Source organism: Schistocerca americana, chromosome 3, assembly GCF_021461395.2.
Source record: "Schistocerca americana isolate TAMUIC-IGC-003095 chromosome 3, iqSchAmer2.1, whole genome shotgun sequence".
Lineage (NCBI taxonomy): Eukaryota > Metazoa > Arthropoda > Insecta > Orthoptera > Acrididae > Schistocerca > Schistocerca americana.
In genome coordinates, this window is record NC_060121.1 from 887,531,671 (window position 1) to 887,550,326 (window position 18,656).

Consider the following 18,656-nt stretch of genomic DNA (forward strand, 5'->3'; position numbering starts at 1 on the left):
AGTTGTTTATGATCAGTATATGGATCAGCTCCCAGTGAATGAACGATTGTAAAAGTATTTTCGGCAAGATAGAGCATCAGCACACGTGCAAACTTGGTAACCTCGTCACAAGCGCGTGATTACAAAAAGATCTCTTCGCAGAAGATGTGGTTTTCACATCACAATGCAGAATGGTCAAAATAAACTTATACCTCCCGAGGAGATCACGAATGTAAAATTAGAGAGATTAGAGCGCGCACGGAGGCTTTCAGACAGTCGTTCTTCCCGCGAACCATACGCGACTGGAACAGGAAAGGGAGGTAATGACAGTGGCATGTAAAGTGCCCTCCGCCACACACCGTTGGGTGGCTTGCGGAGTATCAATGTAGATGTAGATGTAGATGAAGCATCCAGTGAGGAGAAGACCATCAACAGAGGCAGTGCAATCTCCTAGCTGTCTGAATCGTCTGATCTCTCTCTCTTTGATTTTTACCTGTGGGGTAAATTGAAGGGTCAGGCATACCCAAATAATCCTCACACAATGGAATGCCCAGAACAGAACACTGGGAACGCTGTTGCTGCGATGCCGCAGGCAGAGCTGGTACACGCGTCTCACGGTTTGAAAAATCGAGCACAGCGCTGCATGTATGCCAACAGAGGCCAGTTCCAACATCTTCTGTGATGTTCACTGGCGAGGGTCAATATTATCATTGGCAGGTTTATTTTGACCATTCTGCATTGTGATATGAAAACCACATCTTCTGCGGAGAGATCTTTTTGTAATCAAAACTGGAAGTGACCGCGTAGCTCTCTTACTGGATAGGCGTTTTATTGTTGCTGTAAGGAGTGATGAGAGATGACTGTTTCATTTTATTATAGAATGTGGATTCACACAATGCCAGCAGTGATGGCTGCCCCACTAGCAACCACTCCCCCACGAACTGTCGTGACACCTGCCCACGGTGTGTGTTGCAGGCTCTGACGAGGACTACTACTCCTGGATGGACCTGGGCCTGGGCCTGCTTGGCGACTCCAGCAGCGAGGAGGCAGCCAGGCGAGAGCACAACCTACCTGGCGAGGCGGGCAGCAAACCCCTGGGAAATGGCGAGGTGGTCAACAACTCCCTGGGGACTGGTGAGGTGGCCAACCGAACCCTGGCCCGCCACAGGAGGGCCACGCCCAGTTGGAGTCTAGGTGCGTAGCTAGACAATCACCCCCCCAGACCACGTTTGCCATAGAAGTGATTCAGTATTTACGATTGTCACTGATTATTAAAGCATCCCTTGCTGCATACAATTGCAGACTCTTCTCTTGAAGTACAATGTTCAACATTTACTAAAGTACATTTCCATTTCTTACATGAATAACTCTTTTGTTCTAATCGATTATGTTGCCTGCGTCAACTGAGGTCAAGAACTGGGGTAGAGTACGTCCATGTTCGGCTCTATATAGACCCCTGTACGATGGCACTGCTGTGCTGAGAGAGAGAGAGAGAGAGAGAGAGAGAGTGTGTGTGTGTGTGTGTGTGTGTGTGTGTGTCTTCGTCAGCCTCGCCCACTTCTCGTTGCGGATTGGAGCGATACATCGCAAACATCTGTGGTAGCGATAATTTGCCACGATCTTTAGACGCTACCATCTATTCAGAGAGTGTCTAACAATTATGTCAAAATACACACACTTTCGAGCCTTCACTGAGTCTGTTACTATAGTACCAGACAACATGACACTAGGAAGAAGTGCAGTATCTAAATGGCGATCAAATATTAAAATAAATTACAGAAATGAATGATAAGATACACGACTAGCTGTTAGCCCATAAACGCAAGTCGCCATGGCCAAATGAATACAAAATAGTGCGCTTTTTTATCGCAGGGGTATAACAGTGACGTTTCTCTGTCCCAAGTTTTTATTTGACGCAGCACATAGGGTTCCCCTTACTGGAGGTGGAATAAACAAGAATACAACCGTTTTGTTTGCATTGATGAAAACTTTAAGCTTTCCATCTGAAGCGTCGACTGTAGTGCGAAAGTTGTGCGACATATTACTCTTCCTTTAATGGAACACATTTGGGGTTCTGTACCTTGCATCAATGAATTTTCGTCTTACAAAACACACCTTCGTTAAAAGCCATCTGATCCCAACAGTCGGTCATTTCGCCTTGCCAGTGCTAAATTACGGCAGCAAGATCGCGTGTCCATCTTGCACACTAATAACAAATCACGATTAGCCTTACACCCCTGGGTGCTCCAGTAAGAGAGGACGAGTCGACAAGATTGAAACGAGTGTAGCGCAAGAGTTCTCGTTATGTAGCCTGCACAGGATACGGTGGCCGATGTGCACTTACCAATTTATGTCCAAAACGCTGGGCGAGTTCATTGGTTTGTTCAGAAGGGGAGGTCGACAGTGCCTGTAACTTTTCAGCCGGTCGGCGATCGGCGATGACAGGGTCGAGGCGCACACCCTGTAGATTTTCTCATCATTTCATGCTGTATGCCTGCCGAGAGTCGAATCCAGGAGTTTGGTATCGGGGAAAAGGTGGGGGGCGTCTGAGCTCACAGAAATATTGTGTCACTGTGCCGTCTCCAAACTCTCCAGAGTAAACGACGTTTTTTCTTAATTATCTGGTGTAGTTCTGGGAGAGGAAAGCCTGCGGTCCCAACCCCCCTCTCCCCCCCCCCCCCCACCCTGGATTCGCCTTCTGTGTCTCCCAGTGCATCACTCAGCGAAGGGTATCTAACCAAAGGTGGTGTGTTATTGCCCTAATCACACATTTAAATCTTTCACATTCAAAACGATCACTTTGCTAGTGATTTCAACCACAAGCTGTTCTTCTCTGATACTATATCAGACTGCTGTTTTATGAGTCTAAGGACATTAAAGGGAGGCAGTAATTGAAAAGAGAGTGTGAAAGTTATTGAACTTGTGCGATGAGTAAGCAGAAATTTGAAAAGGTGATTAAAGTTCAGGGAGACGAAAGAATGACTTTAAGGTTTCCTCACGAAATTGGAATCTATATACTGAACGGCTAAAACAATCACCCTTTCACTCAGTTCCAGTTGCAGCTTGACTAACAGCTTTCAATGGCAACAAAAACTTGGTTTTCAATATCTAATGTAACTATTATTGACCGAAATTAAAAACTTAAGATGCAGTCGTAGCCTACTCGTTAAGTAATGTGATCTTAGGTTAAAAGTTATGATGCGGTCATTGTGTACTCATTAAATGACATAATCTTATGCTGGAGGCTTGACACACTGAGACAGGTATTGCGGGTATCTACTGTACAGCTGTGTTCTGGGGTGCAGATACCCAGGCTATATTCATCCAGTATCTGAGAATGAGAGCAGTTTCCAACAAACTTTATGCACAATTTCAAACCTTTACGAAACTTTTTCTCGCTGATACCCCACAAACTGACGAAAGGCAAAAATTTTATTACGTACTACTTTTCCACTGCTCATGCAGTAAAACTGCAGCATCAAGTGCAAGCGAGAACGTCTTCTCTTACCATTCTCTCCCTTATAGCTTACCCCTATTTTTCTCAGGATTTCGAACTTCTTGCACCATATTACATTGCAGAACACTTACACCAGATAGACAATTCCTATGAACGTTTCTTGATTTTTTGACTCTTGCCTCCTGTGCCAACCACAATGTCAGAACTTCCTTTCCCTTTCCTAAAGCCAAACTGATCGTCATCCAACATATCCTCAGTTGTTTTTTTTTTCATTCTTCTGCATATTATTCTTGTCAGCAACTTCAGTGTATGGGCCGTTAAACTGATTGTGGGATAATTCTCGCATTTGTCTGCCCTTGCAGTATACGGAATTGTGTGGATGATGAAGTCTCAGGGTATATCACTAGTTTCATACAGTTTACACAGCAGCGTGAATTATCCTTTTGTTACCACATCCCCAACGATGTTAGATATTCCGATGGAATGTTATCGATCCCTTCTGCCTCATTTCCTCTTTAAGTCCTCCAAAGCTCTTCTAAACTCTGATTCTAATATTGGATCCCTTCTCAACCTCCCTGTCCATTCCTGTTTCATCTTCTGTAACGTCATCATACAAGTCATTTGCCGCACAATGGCCTTCAGTGTACTCTTTCCAGCTATCCGCTCTCTTCGCTGCATCTTTCTTTCTTTCCTTTCTTTTGCTTGTGCTTTTTCCCACGACGACGCAGTGTTGGCATGGTTAACCGGATTTGGCAAGGTTAATTGAAGGGGTGGCCAGATGCCCTTCCTGCCGCTACTCTGTACCCCCCCCCCCCCCCCCTGGGACGGAATGACTGTACCCCAACTGTCTGTGTCTTGTGTAATCCATGGAATAGTGTGAATGTGGTCAGACGTCTGCGAGCCATGTAACTGAGGTGGGACCTGGAGACCAGCCCAGTATTCACCTAGTGGGATGTGGAAAACCGCCTAAAAACCACATCCGGGCTGTCCGGCACACCGGCCGCCATCGTTAAGCCGCCGGGAGGATTCGATCTGGGGCCAGCGCGCCTACCCGAGTCCACGAAGCAGCGCATTGGCGCTCTCGGCTAACGTGGCGGGTGCTCTCTTCTCTGTATATAAGAGTGGAATTCCCATTATACTCTTAATGTTACCGACCTTGCTTTTAATTTCACCAAAGTTTGTTTTTACTTATCTATATGCTGAGACTGTCCTTCCGACAAGTCTTTCTTTTTCGATTTCTTCCACTTTTTTATGTAGCAGTTTCGCCCTGCACTTCGTATTTATGTCGTTCCTGAGTGATATATATTTCTATATTCTTGAATTGCCCTGAACATTCTAGAATTTAAATGATAATTAATTGAAACTCTCAGCTGCCGACAGCTGTTGCTGAAATACCTCGATGGGGACAGCTGAAAATGTGTGCCCCCACTGGGACTCGAACCCAGGATCTCCTGCTTACATGGCAGACGCTCTATCCATCCGAGCCACCGTGGACACAGATGAACAGCGCGTCTGCAGGGACTTATCTCTGGCACGCCTCTCGCGAGACCCACATTCCCAACTTATTGTCCCACATTCCCAACTGTCCACAATCTACATACGTAATGTTCCTAATAGATGTTTGCCCATCCACTCATTACTCGCGCGCACTGAGGTATGAATCCCGCAAGAGTTTGCGCAAACTGTGCGAATTCGCACAGACGAAGGTCTTTAACTATATAGCCGGCCGCGGTGGCCGAACGGTTCTAGGCGCTTCAGTCTGGAACCGCGCGACTGCTACGGTCGCAGGTTCGAATCCTGCCTCGGGCATGGATGTGTGTGATGTCTTTAGGTTAGTTAGGTTTAAGTAGTTCTAAGTTCTAGGGGACTGATGACCTTAGATGTTAAGTCCCATAGTGCTCAGAGCCATTTGAACCACTTTTAACTATATATGAAGATAGTAACTGTTCTCGAAAGAACAGATATCATTGTTGACCGCGCGAGTAATGAGTGGATGGGCAAACATCTATTAGGAACATTACGTATGTAGATTGTGGACAGTTGGGAATGTGGGTCGCACGAGAAGCGTGCAAGGGATAAGTCCCTGAAATCACGCTATTCATCTGTGTCCTCGGTGGCTCAGATGGATAGAGCGTCTGCCATGTAAGCAGGAGATCCTGGGTTCGAGTTCCGGTCGAGGCACACATTTTCAGCTGTCCCCATCGAGGTATATCAACAACACCTATCGGCAGCTGAGAATTTCAATTAATTTACTTCTGGAGTAGCTGCACGGTCAACAATGGTATCTGTTCTTTCGAGAACAGTTACTATCTTCGTATATTCTAGTATTTCCTTCTTTAGTCGACCAACTGAAGTATTTCTTGTCTTACCCATGGTTTCTCCGCAGTTACCTTTGTTGTACCTGCGTTTTTCTCTTCAACTTCCGTGATTGCTCTTTTTAAAAAAGTTCATTCCTCTTCAACTGAATTTGCTACTGAATTATTTAATATCGCAGTATCCATAGGCTCAGAGAACTTCAAGAGTATCTCTCCATTCCTTAATACTTCCGTATCGCACTTTCTTTGCATTGATTCTTCCTGACTAGTCTCTTAGACTTCAGCCTAATCTTCATCATTAGCACAAAAAAATGGTTCAAATGGCTCTGAGCACTATGGGACTTAACATCTGTGGTCATCAGTCCCCTAGAACTTAGAACTACTTAAACCTAACTAACCTAAGGATATCACACACATCCATGCCCGAGGCAGCATTCGAACCTGCGACCGTAGCGGACACGCGGTTCCAGACAGAAGCGCCTAGAACCGCTCGGCCACACCGGCCGGCCATCATTAGCAAATTGTGATCTGAGTCTATATGTGCTCTGGGCACGCCTTATAATCCAACATCTTATTTCTGAATCTCTGTGTCCTCGGAGTCTTTCGCGATGGCGAACATGAATAAAACGTTCTCGGTTTTCAAGCCGCGTCAATTCGAATCAAATCCTCGAGCTTTCGATGACCACCCCCGCCATCGTCGCTAGGAGTTATTCTTCGGAATCTCTGCCTGACCATGATGTAATCTAACTGAAATCTTGCTGAATCTCCCGGCCTTTTCCAGGTATAACTCCTCTTGTGATTCTTGAACGAAGTAACTCTATTACCACCTGAAATTTATTGCAGAACTCAATTAGTCTTTCTCCTCTCTCATTCCTAGTACGAGACCTATATTCTACCATAACCTTTTTGTACTCCTTCTCCAACAACCGCATTCCAATTCCCCATGAATGCTAGATTTTCGTCTCCCTTTGCGTAATGAATTACCCGTTCTATATCCTCATATACCTTTTCTAGTTTTTCATCTTCTGCTTGCGAAGTCGGCTTGTATACCTGAACTATCGTTGTCGGTGTTGGTTTACTGTCGATTCTGATAAGAACAAGCCTATCACTGAACTGTTCACAGTAACACGCTCTGTACACTACCTTCCTATTCATAACGAATGCTACTCCCTTTATACCATTTTCTGCTGCTGTTGATATTACTGACCAGAAATCCTTGTCTTCTTTCGATTTCACTTCACTGACCCCCACTATATCTAGACTGAGCCTCAGCACTTACCTTATCACAATTTTTTAGCTTCCCTACCATGTTCAAACTTCTTACATTCCACACCCCGGCTCGTAGAACATTATCCTTTCGTTGGTTATTCTATTTTTCTTTCTCATAGTCACCTCCCGTGTGCCCATCAACTCCTGGAGATCCGGGGACTAGTCCGGAACCTTTTGCCAATGGAGAGATCATCATGACACTTTTTCAATGACAGACCACATGTCCTGTGGATACACTTTATGTGTCTTTAATGCAGTGGTTTCCGCTGACTTCTGCATCTTCACCCCCGTTGATCATTGCTGATTATTCCGTCTTGTAGGGCTAGTTTCCAACCACAAGGACGAGAGAGTGCCCTGAACCGCCGTCCGCACCCCTGCCCTCTTCGACAAGTTCGTTGGCAGAACGAGGGTGACTTCTTATGCCGGATGTTTTCGGCCGCCATTGCTGATAAGTTTGATTCAAAATTTAGGCGGTGGTGGGATTCGAAAGCAGCACCGAGGTCGTTTCGGTTACTAATCAAAGAAGCTATCCTCTTTTTTCCTATTTTACTCGTTGCATTTGTTCTTGACGGACGTCATTTGACACCTGTTCAAGCTAATCGTTGATTCTTTCATTCATTTTTTTTCATTTTTTAGTACAGAGAGCAGCCAGATCTTTGGCCGAACATGTTGACGTATCGTGCTGGTCCCCTAGGCGATTTAGGCTTCTGTACCAAGAGCGCAATACTCTCCTTCTGCTTTTATAATGGTGTCACATGGCGTTTAGTGGTCAGCTCTGCAAATATATAGGGGCGTCCAGATACTGTTGATCAGATAGTGTATATTACAAAACGCAATGTCAATACTCGTCCTCCACCATTTCTCAACTGATTCCCTCATCCAATTCCCTCATCGCCTCCTATGACAGCATTGTAGGAATTTCCGTTTTACTCGCAAGTTAACCAGTTCCGCCAACTTCTTGTGCCCTTGTCAAATGACTGTGTCTTCCATTCGATCCGACCGGAATCCAATTACGGTTCTATCGGAAGTTCACTGTTCACTGGATGCACTAAGCAGCGCTATACCATGATGCTGTATTAGGCACGGTCCTATATATGGCGGGATTCCCTTATCGATGTACAATATCTGAACTGACGCATACACCGAGTTATAGCGGAGTCTACAGCTTATCGTTGTGACACATCACCACTTTACTTAGCTACTTAAATAAAATTGATCGCTTTCAGCTGCCTTCGATACCAACCCTACCAACACCGATAACTGTAAACAAATTGTTGAGCCGTTGAGGCAAGGTTCAAATGGTTCAAACGGCTCTGAGCACTATGGGACTCAACTTCTGAGGTCGTTAGTCCCCTAGAACTTAGAACTAGTTAAACCTAACTAACCTAAGGACATCACACACATCCATGCCCAAGGCAGGATTCGAACCTGCGACCGTAGCGGTCTCGCGGTTCCAGAGTGCAGCGCCTAGAACCGCGCGGCGACTTCGGCCGGCGGTGAGACAAGGGTAATTCACTATCTGCGACTCATCAGTCCTCTCTGACTGTCCGTTTCCCGAAGAGCCAGCAACTGTTCAAGGGATAGGTGAACGTTAGGGATATCAACGCCGGAAAATGCACAAGAGTAAATCAAATCAAATGAACACCTTTCCGTTCACTTATATCTGGCACACACAAATATTACAGAGAACACTGGAATACGGTGACAACACGAAGTAACTCAAATACTATTTATTTTTCCTCCTCAGTTGCATATTTTTAATGAGATTACATGTTTCGATCACTCTGGGTCATCTTCAGATCTAAGTAGTTGCGTCAGCAACCCATCTTGTCTACTCAGAATCACATATCAGAGTACAGATATATGGTTCTTAGTAGGCAAGACGGGTTACTGTCGCAACTGTATAGATCTGAAGATGATACAGAGTTATCGAAACACATATGTAAATTAAAAATATGCAGCTGAGATGGAACAGTAAACGGGAATTATCTTAAATACCCGAAATACTTTAAAGAAAGGAAAACTAGATACTTACAACGATACGTCAATATATATATATATATATATATATATATATATATATATATATATATATATTAAATTTAAAATGAAAGTTACACTGTTACTTTAATGCCCAGAAATTCCTGCCTTCGTATCTTAATTTAAGTAGTCTGCTAAAACTTCACAGTCTCAGTAATAGCCTTAGTAACGCATATATTCTCCTGGAAACTAATCATAGTAAGAGAAAAGTTCTGATCCTCCTGTCATCTACTGAACAGAGATGCTTCCACCCACTCGGAAACTAACTACAACGAATCCGGCTCAACACTGCGCCTTGAGTGATGCGGATTGCATCTCTCCCCTTTCCACCACTCCAGGTAGAACTTCCAGCCTCTTCCATCGTGTAGCGTAGATGTGACCAGAACTAGTTGTTACGTAGGGAAGCATGCTACATGCGAATTTTGAATGCACTGCTGGTAGCAGGTCTGCCAATCATTCCCGGGTGGACTGTCAGTAACAGAGAGCCCATGAGGTGAAACATTGTTTCTCAGTCTGTTTCTGATTTTCATCTTCTCAGAGTTCTTATTTAGTAGTAAAACAGCCTTTCTGTAAATGAGTGCAAGTCCTGTATCACGTGGAAGTCTTAATTTAGGGTGAGTGATAAAACGTTTAAAATTTCTGTTCAATTGAAAATTGATGCTTATCTGTAACGGAATATGAAGCGGCAGTGCACGGGGCAATTCGTTACAATTTCGTTGGAAAAATTTGTGGTAAGGGCTTATGAGACAAAACCGATGAGATCTTCGTTTCCTAAGCTTACACGCTGTTTAATCTAACTTAAACTAACTTACGCTAAGGACGACACACACACTCATGCCCGATGAGGGACTCGAACCTCCGACAGGGGAAGCCGCGCGGACCGTGACGAGAGGCCTCAGACCGAGCGGTTACCCCGCGCGGCACAATTTCGTTGGGGCTGGATGTTACGGAGTAACAACCTGCTCCGTGTCGGTTGCAGTTTCTAATGATATATTTTCCTTGTAAACACAACATGGGAAATTACAAAAAGAAGGGAAACGGAGCCACAACGCCCGAAGAAACATACAGCAAAGTGGCAAAAGCGGTACTGGCAGATTAACAGTCATTGTAAAAAGAATACAGGGTTTTCCGTAATATTGACAACAAATTACATGCAAGAGAAAAACAACAATGCATAATACAAAACTATACCATTTTTTTTAATGATATAGTTTTGTAACGACTTACTGCAGCCATAGTAACAACATGGTCTATTGTGGGGTACATTGTTACAATGCGCATGACCAGAAATAATGTCAAGTCACTGATATTCCTAATAGGTAAGGGAAAAAATGCAGTGAATCTATAATCGTGTTGCTACATTAAGAGGTATTTTGCATTAACATAGCTCTAAAACATTGCTGTACAAACAATATTGAAAAAATAGTAACAGCCAGCCCAGGTTTCCCCTACCCCGTGATGCCTCAGTATCTCTCGTCCTACTCGTCACTCACCAGACCACCATCGGGCAGCCAGCACCAACCTAACCCCGTCTGACTCTGTTCCTTTCCACCTCCTGTACCACAATACACTCTCTTGATCTTGTCAACCTCTTGACTGATTGTCTCATACACATCCTTAGGACGAGTAACGTTGTCCACTCGGCTCCCTTCCATCCGGCCACTTTTCCTTGCACTTTTCCAGGTGAATTTTCCGGTTTATCTGTGGTGTGAAAACGATAAATATTCGCTTCAATAGTAATGTAACACTTTGTAGCTACTGATCCATATCCATTCGGTGCTTGAAAGTAGCCTCAGAGTTCACGAAGCCTTTATGGTTCCATAAACAACTCCAGACGTCCCATAGACTTTGTAGCACATAATGATCCGGTTAACTTTGTTGTGTCCGGCATTCCGCAGCCTCTTATATCTGAGCAAGTGCGAGGGGCGTAAATAGCGAGTGCATCCCTTTTTTTTCTCCGGCTGTTCCGGTCGAACCGGCCGAGGTGGCCGCGCGGTTCTAGGCTCTACAGTCTGGAACCGCGCGACCGCTACGGTCGCAGGTTCGAATCCTGCCTCGGGGATGGATGTGTGTGATGTCCTTAGTTTAATTAGGTTTAAGTAGTTCTAAGTTCTAGGGGACTGATGACCTCAGAAGTTAAGTCCCATAGTGCTCAGAGCCATTTGAACCATTTTTTTGTTCCGGTCGAAAAAGGCGGAATTTATTGTGGGATATCGTGGAATACTCTCACTTCAGACCCTACAGTTTCATGAAGTTCCGATAGGTGGTGGGGCTACATATACTCTTCAAAATGGCGTCTGTAACGGAGGTGCTGTACATACTTGCAGAATGTCTACGTAGACCTGGCTGTGAACAAAAGCACGGTGAGTCGTTGGGCGAGGCTTCTGGCATCGCGCAAACCTGCCTGATTTCCCATCTGCTGGCTAGACACACACAGCTGGGCAGTCTCATTGTAGGTGATCTACGGACCGCAATCAAACACACTTCGCCGCGTGGAGTGGCCGCGCGGTCTAGGGCGCCATTCCACGGATTGCATGGCCCCTACCTCTGGAGGTTCGAGTCCTCCCTTGGGCATGGGTGTGTGTGTTGTTCTTAGCATAAATCAGTTTAAGTAGTGTGTAAGTATAGGGACCGATGACCTCAGCAGTTTGGTTCCTTAGGAATTCTCACAACACACACACACACACACACACACACACACACACGCACACACACTCTTCTCCTTCTCCATGACAACGCACGTCCTTAGACAGGTCTGCACACCCGAGAGGTGGTCACTAAACTGCCCTGGACTGTTCTTCCTTTCCACCCTACAGCCCAGCTCTCTCATCTTCTGGCTTCCACCTGTTTCTCCCAATGAAGGATGCACTCGGCAGGAAGCAGTGGATGATGGGGAGGTTATTGATACATCAACACGTTGGCTCCGACGTCGACCAGTAAAGTGGTATCATGTGGGCAAGCAGGCCCTCCCAGTAAGGTGGCGTAAAGTCATCACGTTGAACGCAGATTATTTTGAAAAATAGCCAAAAGGGTGGGGAATAATATGGTGGATTGGAATCTTCAATAACACCAAGCTGCTACCACAAAAAAATATTGCTTTGCTTCCTGCTCGTCGGTTAACCTGCCTTCTGGCTTCCCAGTGATGAGGTTCAATCCCCATTTGATGGCTCTCGATCTTCCACCATTATCAAGTCTATCAACATGAGGTGGCAAATATGAGGTAGCCAAGGAGGTGAAACATGGGTTCTACTATGCCAAGATTGCTTGGTAACTACAACAGGAAAACACAACTAATTAGCAGGAGTACAAAATAAGAAAGTACACTATTGGCCATTAAAATAGCTAAACCAAGAAGAAACGCAGATGAAAAACTGGTATTCATTCGACAAATATATTATAGTGGAACTGACATGTGATTACATTTCCACACAATTTGGTTGCATAGATCCTGAGAAATCAGCACCCCGGACAACCACATCTGGCTGTAATAACGGCCTTGATACGCCTGGGCATTGAGTCAAACAGAGCTTGGATGGAGTGTACAGGTACTGCTACCCATGCAGCTTCAACACGATACCACAGTTCATCAAGAGTAGTGACTGGTGTATTGTGACGAGCCAGTTGCTCGGCCACCATTGACCAGACGTTTTCAGTTGGTGAGAGATCAGGAGAATGTGCTCGCCAGGGCAGCATTCGAACATTTTCTGTATCCAAAAAGGACCTGAAACATGCGGTCGTGCATTATCCTGCTGAAATGTAGGGTCGTAACACATCTGAAATGTAACGTCCACTGTTCAAAGTGCCGTCAATGCGAACAAGAGGTGACCGAGACGTGTAACCAATGGCACCCCATACCATCACGCCGGGTGATACGCCACTATTGCGATGACGAATACACACTTCCAATGTGCGTTCACCGCGATGTCGCCAAACACGGATGCGACCATCACGATGCTGTAAACAGAACCTGGATTCATCCGAACAAATGAAGTTTTGCCATTCGTGCACCCAGGTTCGTCGTTGAGTACACCATCGCAGGCGCTCCTGTCTGTGATGCAGCGTCAAGGGTAACCGCAGCCACGGTCTCCGAGCTGATAGTCCATGCTGCTGCAAACGTCGTCGAACTGTTCGTATAGATGGTTATTGTCTTGCAAACGTCCCCACCTGTTCACTCAGGGATCGAGACGTGGCTGCAAGATCCGTTGCAGCCATGCAGATAAGATGCCTGTCATCTCGAGTGCTAGTGATACGAGGCCGTTGGGATCCAGCACGTGTAGTGGGACGCGAAATTGAAGCGTCACCCATCCACCAGTGTCAGCCCAGTTTGCAGGTGAATATAAGTTTAATTTAGTGTTTTGTCTATGTATTTTGTAATATCTGTAATTGTTGTGAAATATCTAAAGTTTTGTATTTATTTTTATGTTTCATGTACGGGGAGGGCGGCGCAACGAACGGAGACAGCATCTTCACTGCCGGGACCAGAGAGAAAATTGTTGGCCACTATACGTCGCGGCTCGACAGCCAAAGAGCAACAGAAGATCCTGAAACCGAGTTGTTTCGTCGTGCTTCTAAAAACTGAAAAAATAAGAATTTGTAATGTTTCTACAACAATGACGTCATAGAGAGTTTAATCATGTTGTAAATGTTCAGTCCTATCTCGTCAAGGCTCAGGTTCACGTCTATATGTACGAAGATAATAAACTAGTGGATGCTACTAAAGTTTAAATACGTGTTCCGAGAATTTATTTATGAAGAATTATGTTAATGAATTAAATTTATTTGACAAGATTATTAATTTTGACAACGTTCATCGCGAGTCTGAGTTCTGAAAGTTTATTCAATGTGGTTCTAATATTTATTAAAGCAGATAACTTGCATTAATATAATTTCTGAGAAGAAACAAATTGAAAAAAGTTTGCGCAAACCAATTGGACTGAGTGACGTAATTCTGCGCATACGACTCAAATGATGATGTGTTAATTACAGTTTCGTTCAAGAACCATTAAGAGACAATTTTAAAAAGAATTTAAATAATTTTGAAGTGTGTTGTAACTGACGTAGGTGACGAAGTCTTCACATGGTCATATGTCAAAAAAAAAAAATCATTTATACAAAACTTACGTCGTTACACTACACCGTGGCGACCTTATAAACAGGACTTGTGTGCAACTAAGGCACACAGGTACGAAACAATTAAAACATCAAGAGTATTTCGGAAGTGAACGAAAGTCTTCGTGGAGCCTTCACCAGCCAGCGGCGACTTCGCGGGTCTGGGCAACTGACGGAGCGCAGCCAAGCAGCCCAGTACGTCAGTTGGGGGGCGTTCCTCCGGCTGGTATTAGAGGTGTTGCTGAGGGCTTCGCCTGTCTACGGTGGGGCCGGGCGTGGTTGCAGCCAGTGACGTCTCCGGTGTTCGACTCAGCGTCCTGCCGGTTGCGGAAGCGGGGTCGCAGCATCTCAGCGGCTGCATCGACGGCTGTTACTTCTGCAGCCCATAGCAGCACACTGATCGCCGAGAACTACAAACTACAATATTAGTGTCCGGTGAGTCTGTTTTAAGTTGGAAGTGGAGTGTTGTACATAGGGAGTGTGCTTTTAATAGGATTGTTGATTACAAGTCTGCGTGTGTAACTAGTTAATATCTTACAATAATGTCGGGAAGTGAAATGTCAGACGAAGAGCAATCTGTGTCCGATAAGGGCATGAGATCCCTTTTTAGGGCGATCGCTAAACTAAAACAATCTAACGAAGAATCTACTGCTAGATTAAAAGAGGAATTAAAACAGTCTAACGAAGAATCTACGGCTAGATTAAAGGAGGAACTTAAAGGGGAGCTAACAAAATCTACAGACAGGTTACAGGAACATCTTAATGAAACCAGTCGAGAATTAAGTGATAAAATAGAGGCTTCTAAAGTTGAAATGCAGAAAAAACTAGTAGGACTTAGTAATAAGATTGCTGATAATTCTAAAAGGTTAGAAGAACATATCCAGGAATCGCGTGAGGAAAAAGCTCGCATGCGAAATGATATTACTGACTTAACCAAGAGACTAGATAAGGTCAATGTCTTAGTTGTAAATGAAATAGAGAAAAATAAGTTACGAGATGAATTTTTTATGCAAACAGAAACTGTTCGTAGAGAATTATTAGAATCTATTAAAGAGGTTTCTACCAAACCTGTAGAGATTTCTTCAATAGGTAATGTCGAATTAGAGACATTAACTCATCGAGTAGAAAAAGATCATACTGAAATAGAAAACATGAAATTTTTAATTACCGAAATATGCAGTAACCTTGAGACTTCCAAAGATAATAACATTGACGAAGGTACAGAGCGTTCACATCGTGAACACAGTGAAGAATCGATATTAGCTAACCGCGTATCCAATACAGAAATGCGAATACAGGAAATTACTAAACGGTTATCGGAATTAGATAATAATGAAAACATTTCAAGTAGTAGAAGTAATAACGTAATCAGAGACAACAGTCGCATCGTGTTTGCTAGCTCGGACGACAACAACACAAATAAAGAAATCACGGCAAGCAAATCCGACGCAACTCCGTCTCTGCAATCTAAACAGAATCCAACTATGTCTCTCGCAGAATGTTGGGATGATATAACGACAAATTCAAATGTAGCAAGTCGATTTCCTGTATTCAAACCCGGAGGCGAACTTCACCCTATAATCTTTATAAAAGCTTTTGAAACTTCATTATCTCCTAAATGGAGTAATGAAAAACGGATTCAATTTGTAACAGGACATTTAGAAGCAGAAGCTGCGGAATGGGCAGTACTGCATAGAACTGAATTTAGGGACTGGGGTGACTTTGTTAAGCAGTTTAAACAAAATTATTGGTCAAGAGGAAAACAACAACACTTAACTTTAGAGTTGTTAGACCCTCCTCCTTATTCTAAACGGTGGGGAGGTTATAGGAATTATTTCGAATGGCCTTTAAACCGTGCTAAATTGATTGAAGAACCAATTATTGAAAGTCATGTAATACGAGTCCTAATTAGTAGGTTACCGTATTATGTAAAGGAAAGAAAAATGTTATTCTACGAATTGTCTATCCGAAAGAGTAAAGGAAGACCTTGTATTAGTACGATGTCACCCTAAAAGTTCGAAGATCAATAAGGAATGTAGAAAATTCTGCTTTATCTTTGAAGGTCCATATGCTGTACATAAGATTGTACATCCCAAAGCGTTACTTCTTATGGAACCTTCATCAGGTGTAATTAAAGGATTATATAGTGTCGATCAAATTAAACCCTTCATTCCTAAATAAGTTAATATTTAGTATATGTTGCATATGGACGAGCGTTCATAGTTTATTCATGTGAAGTTTTTCGTGATAGTTACGGGTTATTTTAAAGAAATGACAGTAAGTTCAAACAAGTGTTCTACAATAATCTACCGGTTCTTCAAAAAGGGAAAGATAACTAAAAGGGGATTTATATGGAAGAAAGTTTTGTTATTAGGTCAGAAGGAATTTTGTATATTTTATATTTACTCGGATAGTAGGAACCAAAGCGGATGGTTAATAGTTTTAGGAACCATGGGCGTCCAGAGCTATATGGCTCACGAGAACATAGCAGAGTGCCTTTAATAGAGATTTATAATAGTGTTAATGTAGAACACACCAAACGGGGCTCTCTCGCTTGTTCTCCTAAATAAATTGCCATTATCCAACAAAGTGTCCGAAGGTAAAGAAAGCCGTGCCGAGATTCTAAAGAAAGTTTTGCTGGATTTCTTCTTGACCTCAGGCATAAATAAAGCATTAGGGAAAAGAACGAAGTAAAGTAAATAGTACTATTAGTTATTGTGAGAAACTTATTAGTAATATACATATTGGAAAGAATAACTCTAGTAAATGAATAAAACCGAAACTAACCAATCACAATTTGGACGCTCTGTCCTAATGTAACAACGTTAAAGGACGTACTAAATTATTATTTACTAGCAACTATTAAATGAAAAGGAGTAATCTCCATATATTCGATTATGAATTACCATCATAGCACAATTAAAAGTAAATGACAAATAGTCACAACAATATCGTCATAAAAGGATTGAATCTATCTAAGAGCAAGGACTTTAGATTACGGAAAATGTGAGAAAAATGTATAATATTAACAGTTAAATATTGTATAAAGAAGAAGTTTTATTTTTGGTTAAAACCTGACAAACTGAGCTTGTGGGTGGGGTATGTAGTGGGACGCGAAATTGAAGCGTCACCCATCCACCAGTGTCAGCCCAGTTTGCAGGTGAATATAAGTTTAATTTAGTGTTTTATTTATGTATTTTGTAATATTTGTAATTGTTGTGAAATATCTAAAGTTTTGTATTTATTTTTATGTTTCATGTACGGGGAGGGCGGCGCAACGAACGGAGACAGCATCTTCACTGCCGGGACCAGAGAGAAAATTGCTGGCCACTATACGTCGCGGGTCGACAGCCAAAGAGCAACAGAAGATCCTGAAACCGAGTTGTTGCGTCGTGCTTCTAAAAACTGAAAAAATAAGAATTTGTAATGTTTCTACAACAATGACGTCATAGAGAGTTTAATCATGTTGTAAATGTTCAGTCCTATCTCGTCAAGGCTCAGGTTCACGTCTATATGTACGAAGATAATAAACTAGTGCATGCTACTAAAGTTTAAATACGTGTTCCGAGAATTTATTTATGAAGAATTATGTTAATGAATTAAATTTATTTGACACGATTATTAATTTTGACAACGTTCATCGCGAGTTTGAGTCTTGAAAGTTTATTCAATGTGGTTCTAATATTTATTAAAGCAGATAACTTGCATTAATATAATTTCTGAGAAGAAACAAATTGAAAAAAATTTGCTCAAACCAATTGGACTGAGTGACGTAATTCTGCGCATACGACTCAAATGATGATGTTTTAATTACAGTTTCGTTCAAGAACCATTGAGAGACAATTTTAAAAAGAATTTAAATAATTTTGAAGTGTGTTGTAACTGACTTAGGTGACGAAGTCTGCACTTGGTCATATGTCCAAAAAAAATCATTTATACAAAACTTACGTCGTTACACTACACACGGCGTTCCGTATTACCCTCCTGAACCCACCGATTTCATATCCTGCTAACAGTCATTGGATCTCGACTAACGGGAGCAGCAATGTCGCGATACGATAAACCGCAATCGTGATAGGCTACAATCCGACCTTTATCAGAGTCGGAAACGTGATGGTACGCATTTCTCCTCCTTATACGAGGCATCACAACATCGTTTCACCAGGCAACGCCGGTCAACTGCTGTTTGTGTATGAGAAATCGGTTGGAAACTTTCCTCATGTCAGCACGTTGTAGGTGTCGCCACCGGTGCCAATCTTGTGTGAATGCTGTGAAAAGCTAATCATTTGCATATCTCAGCATCTTATTCCTGTCGGTTAAATTTCGCGTCTGCAGCACGTCATCTTCGTGGTGTAGCAATTTTAATGGCCAGTAGTGTATTTATTACTTAACTTTGCTGTAGTCCATGATCAGTTGGTTGACGCGACTAGACTAAGCGGCTGTAGAATGACATAATTTACAAGTCACAACCTTGCAGTGACGACTGA

The 18,656-nt window shown here is 43.1% G+C and overlaps 1 protein-coding gene across 1 annotated transcript in view; it reads left to right on the forward strand.

Moving 5' to 3' along the window:
- The window catches only part of LOC124606671, a 241,138-nt gene that overhangs the window by 126,731 nt on the left and 95,751 nt on the right, over window positions 1-18,656 (forward strand). Inside the window, exon 3 of the mRNA XM_047138686.1 lies at window positions 955-1,173. Within this exon, the coding sequence (XP_046994642.1) occupies window positions 955-1,173 (219 nt within the window). The remainder of the gene's footprint in view (window positions 1-954; window positions 1,174-18,656) is intronic.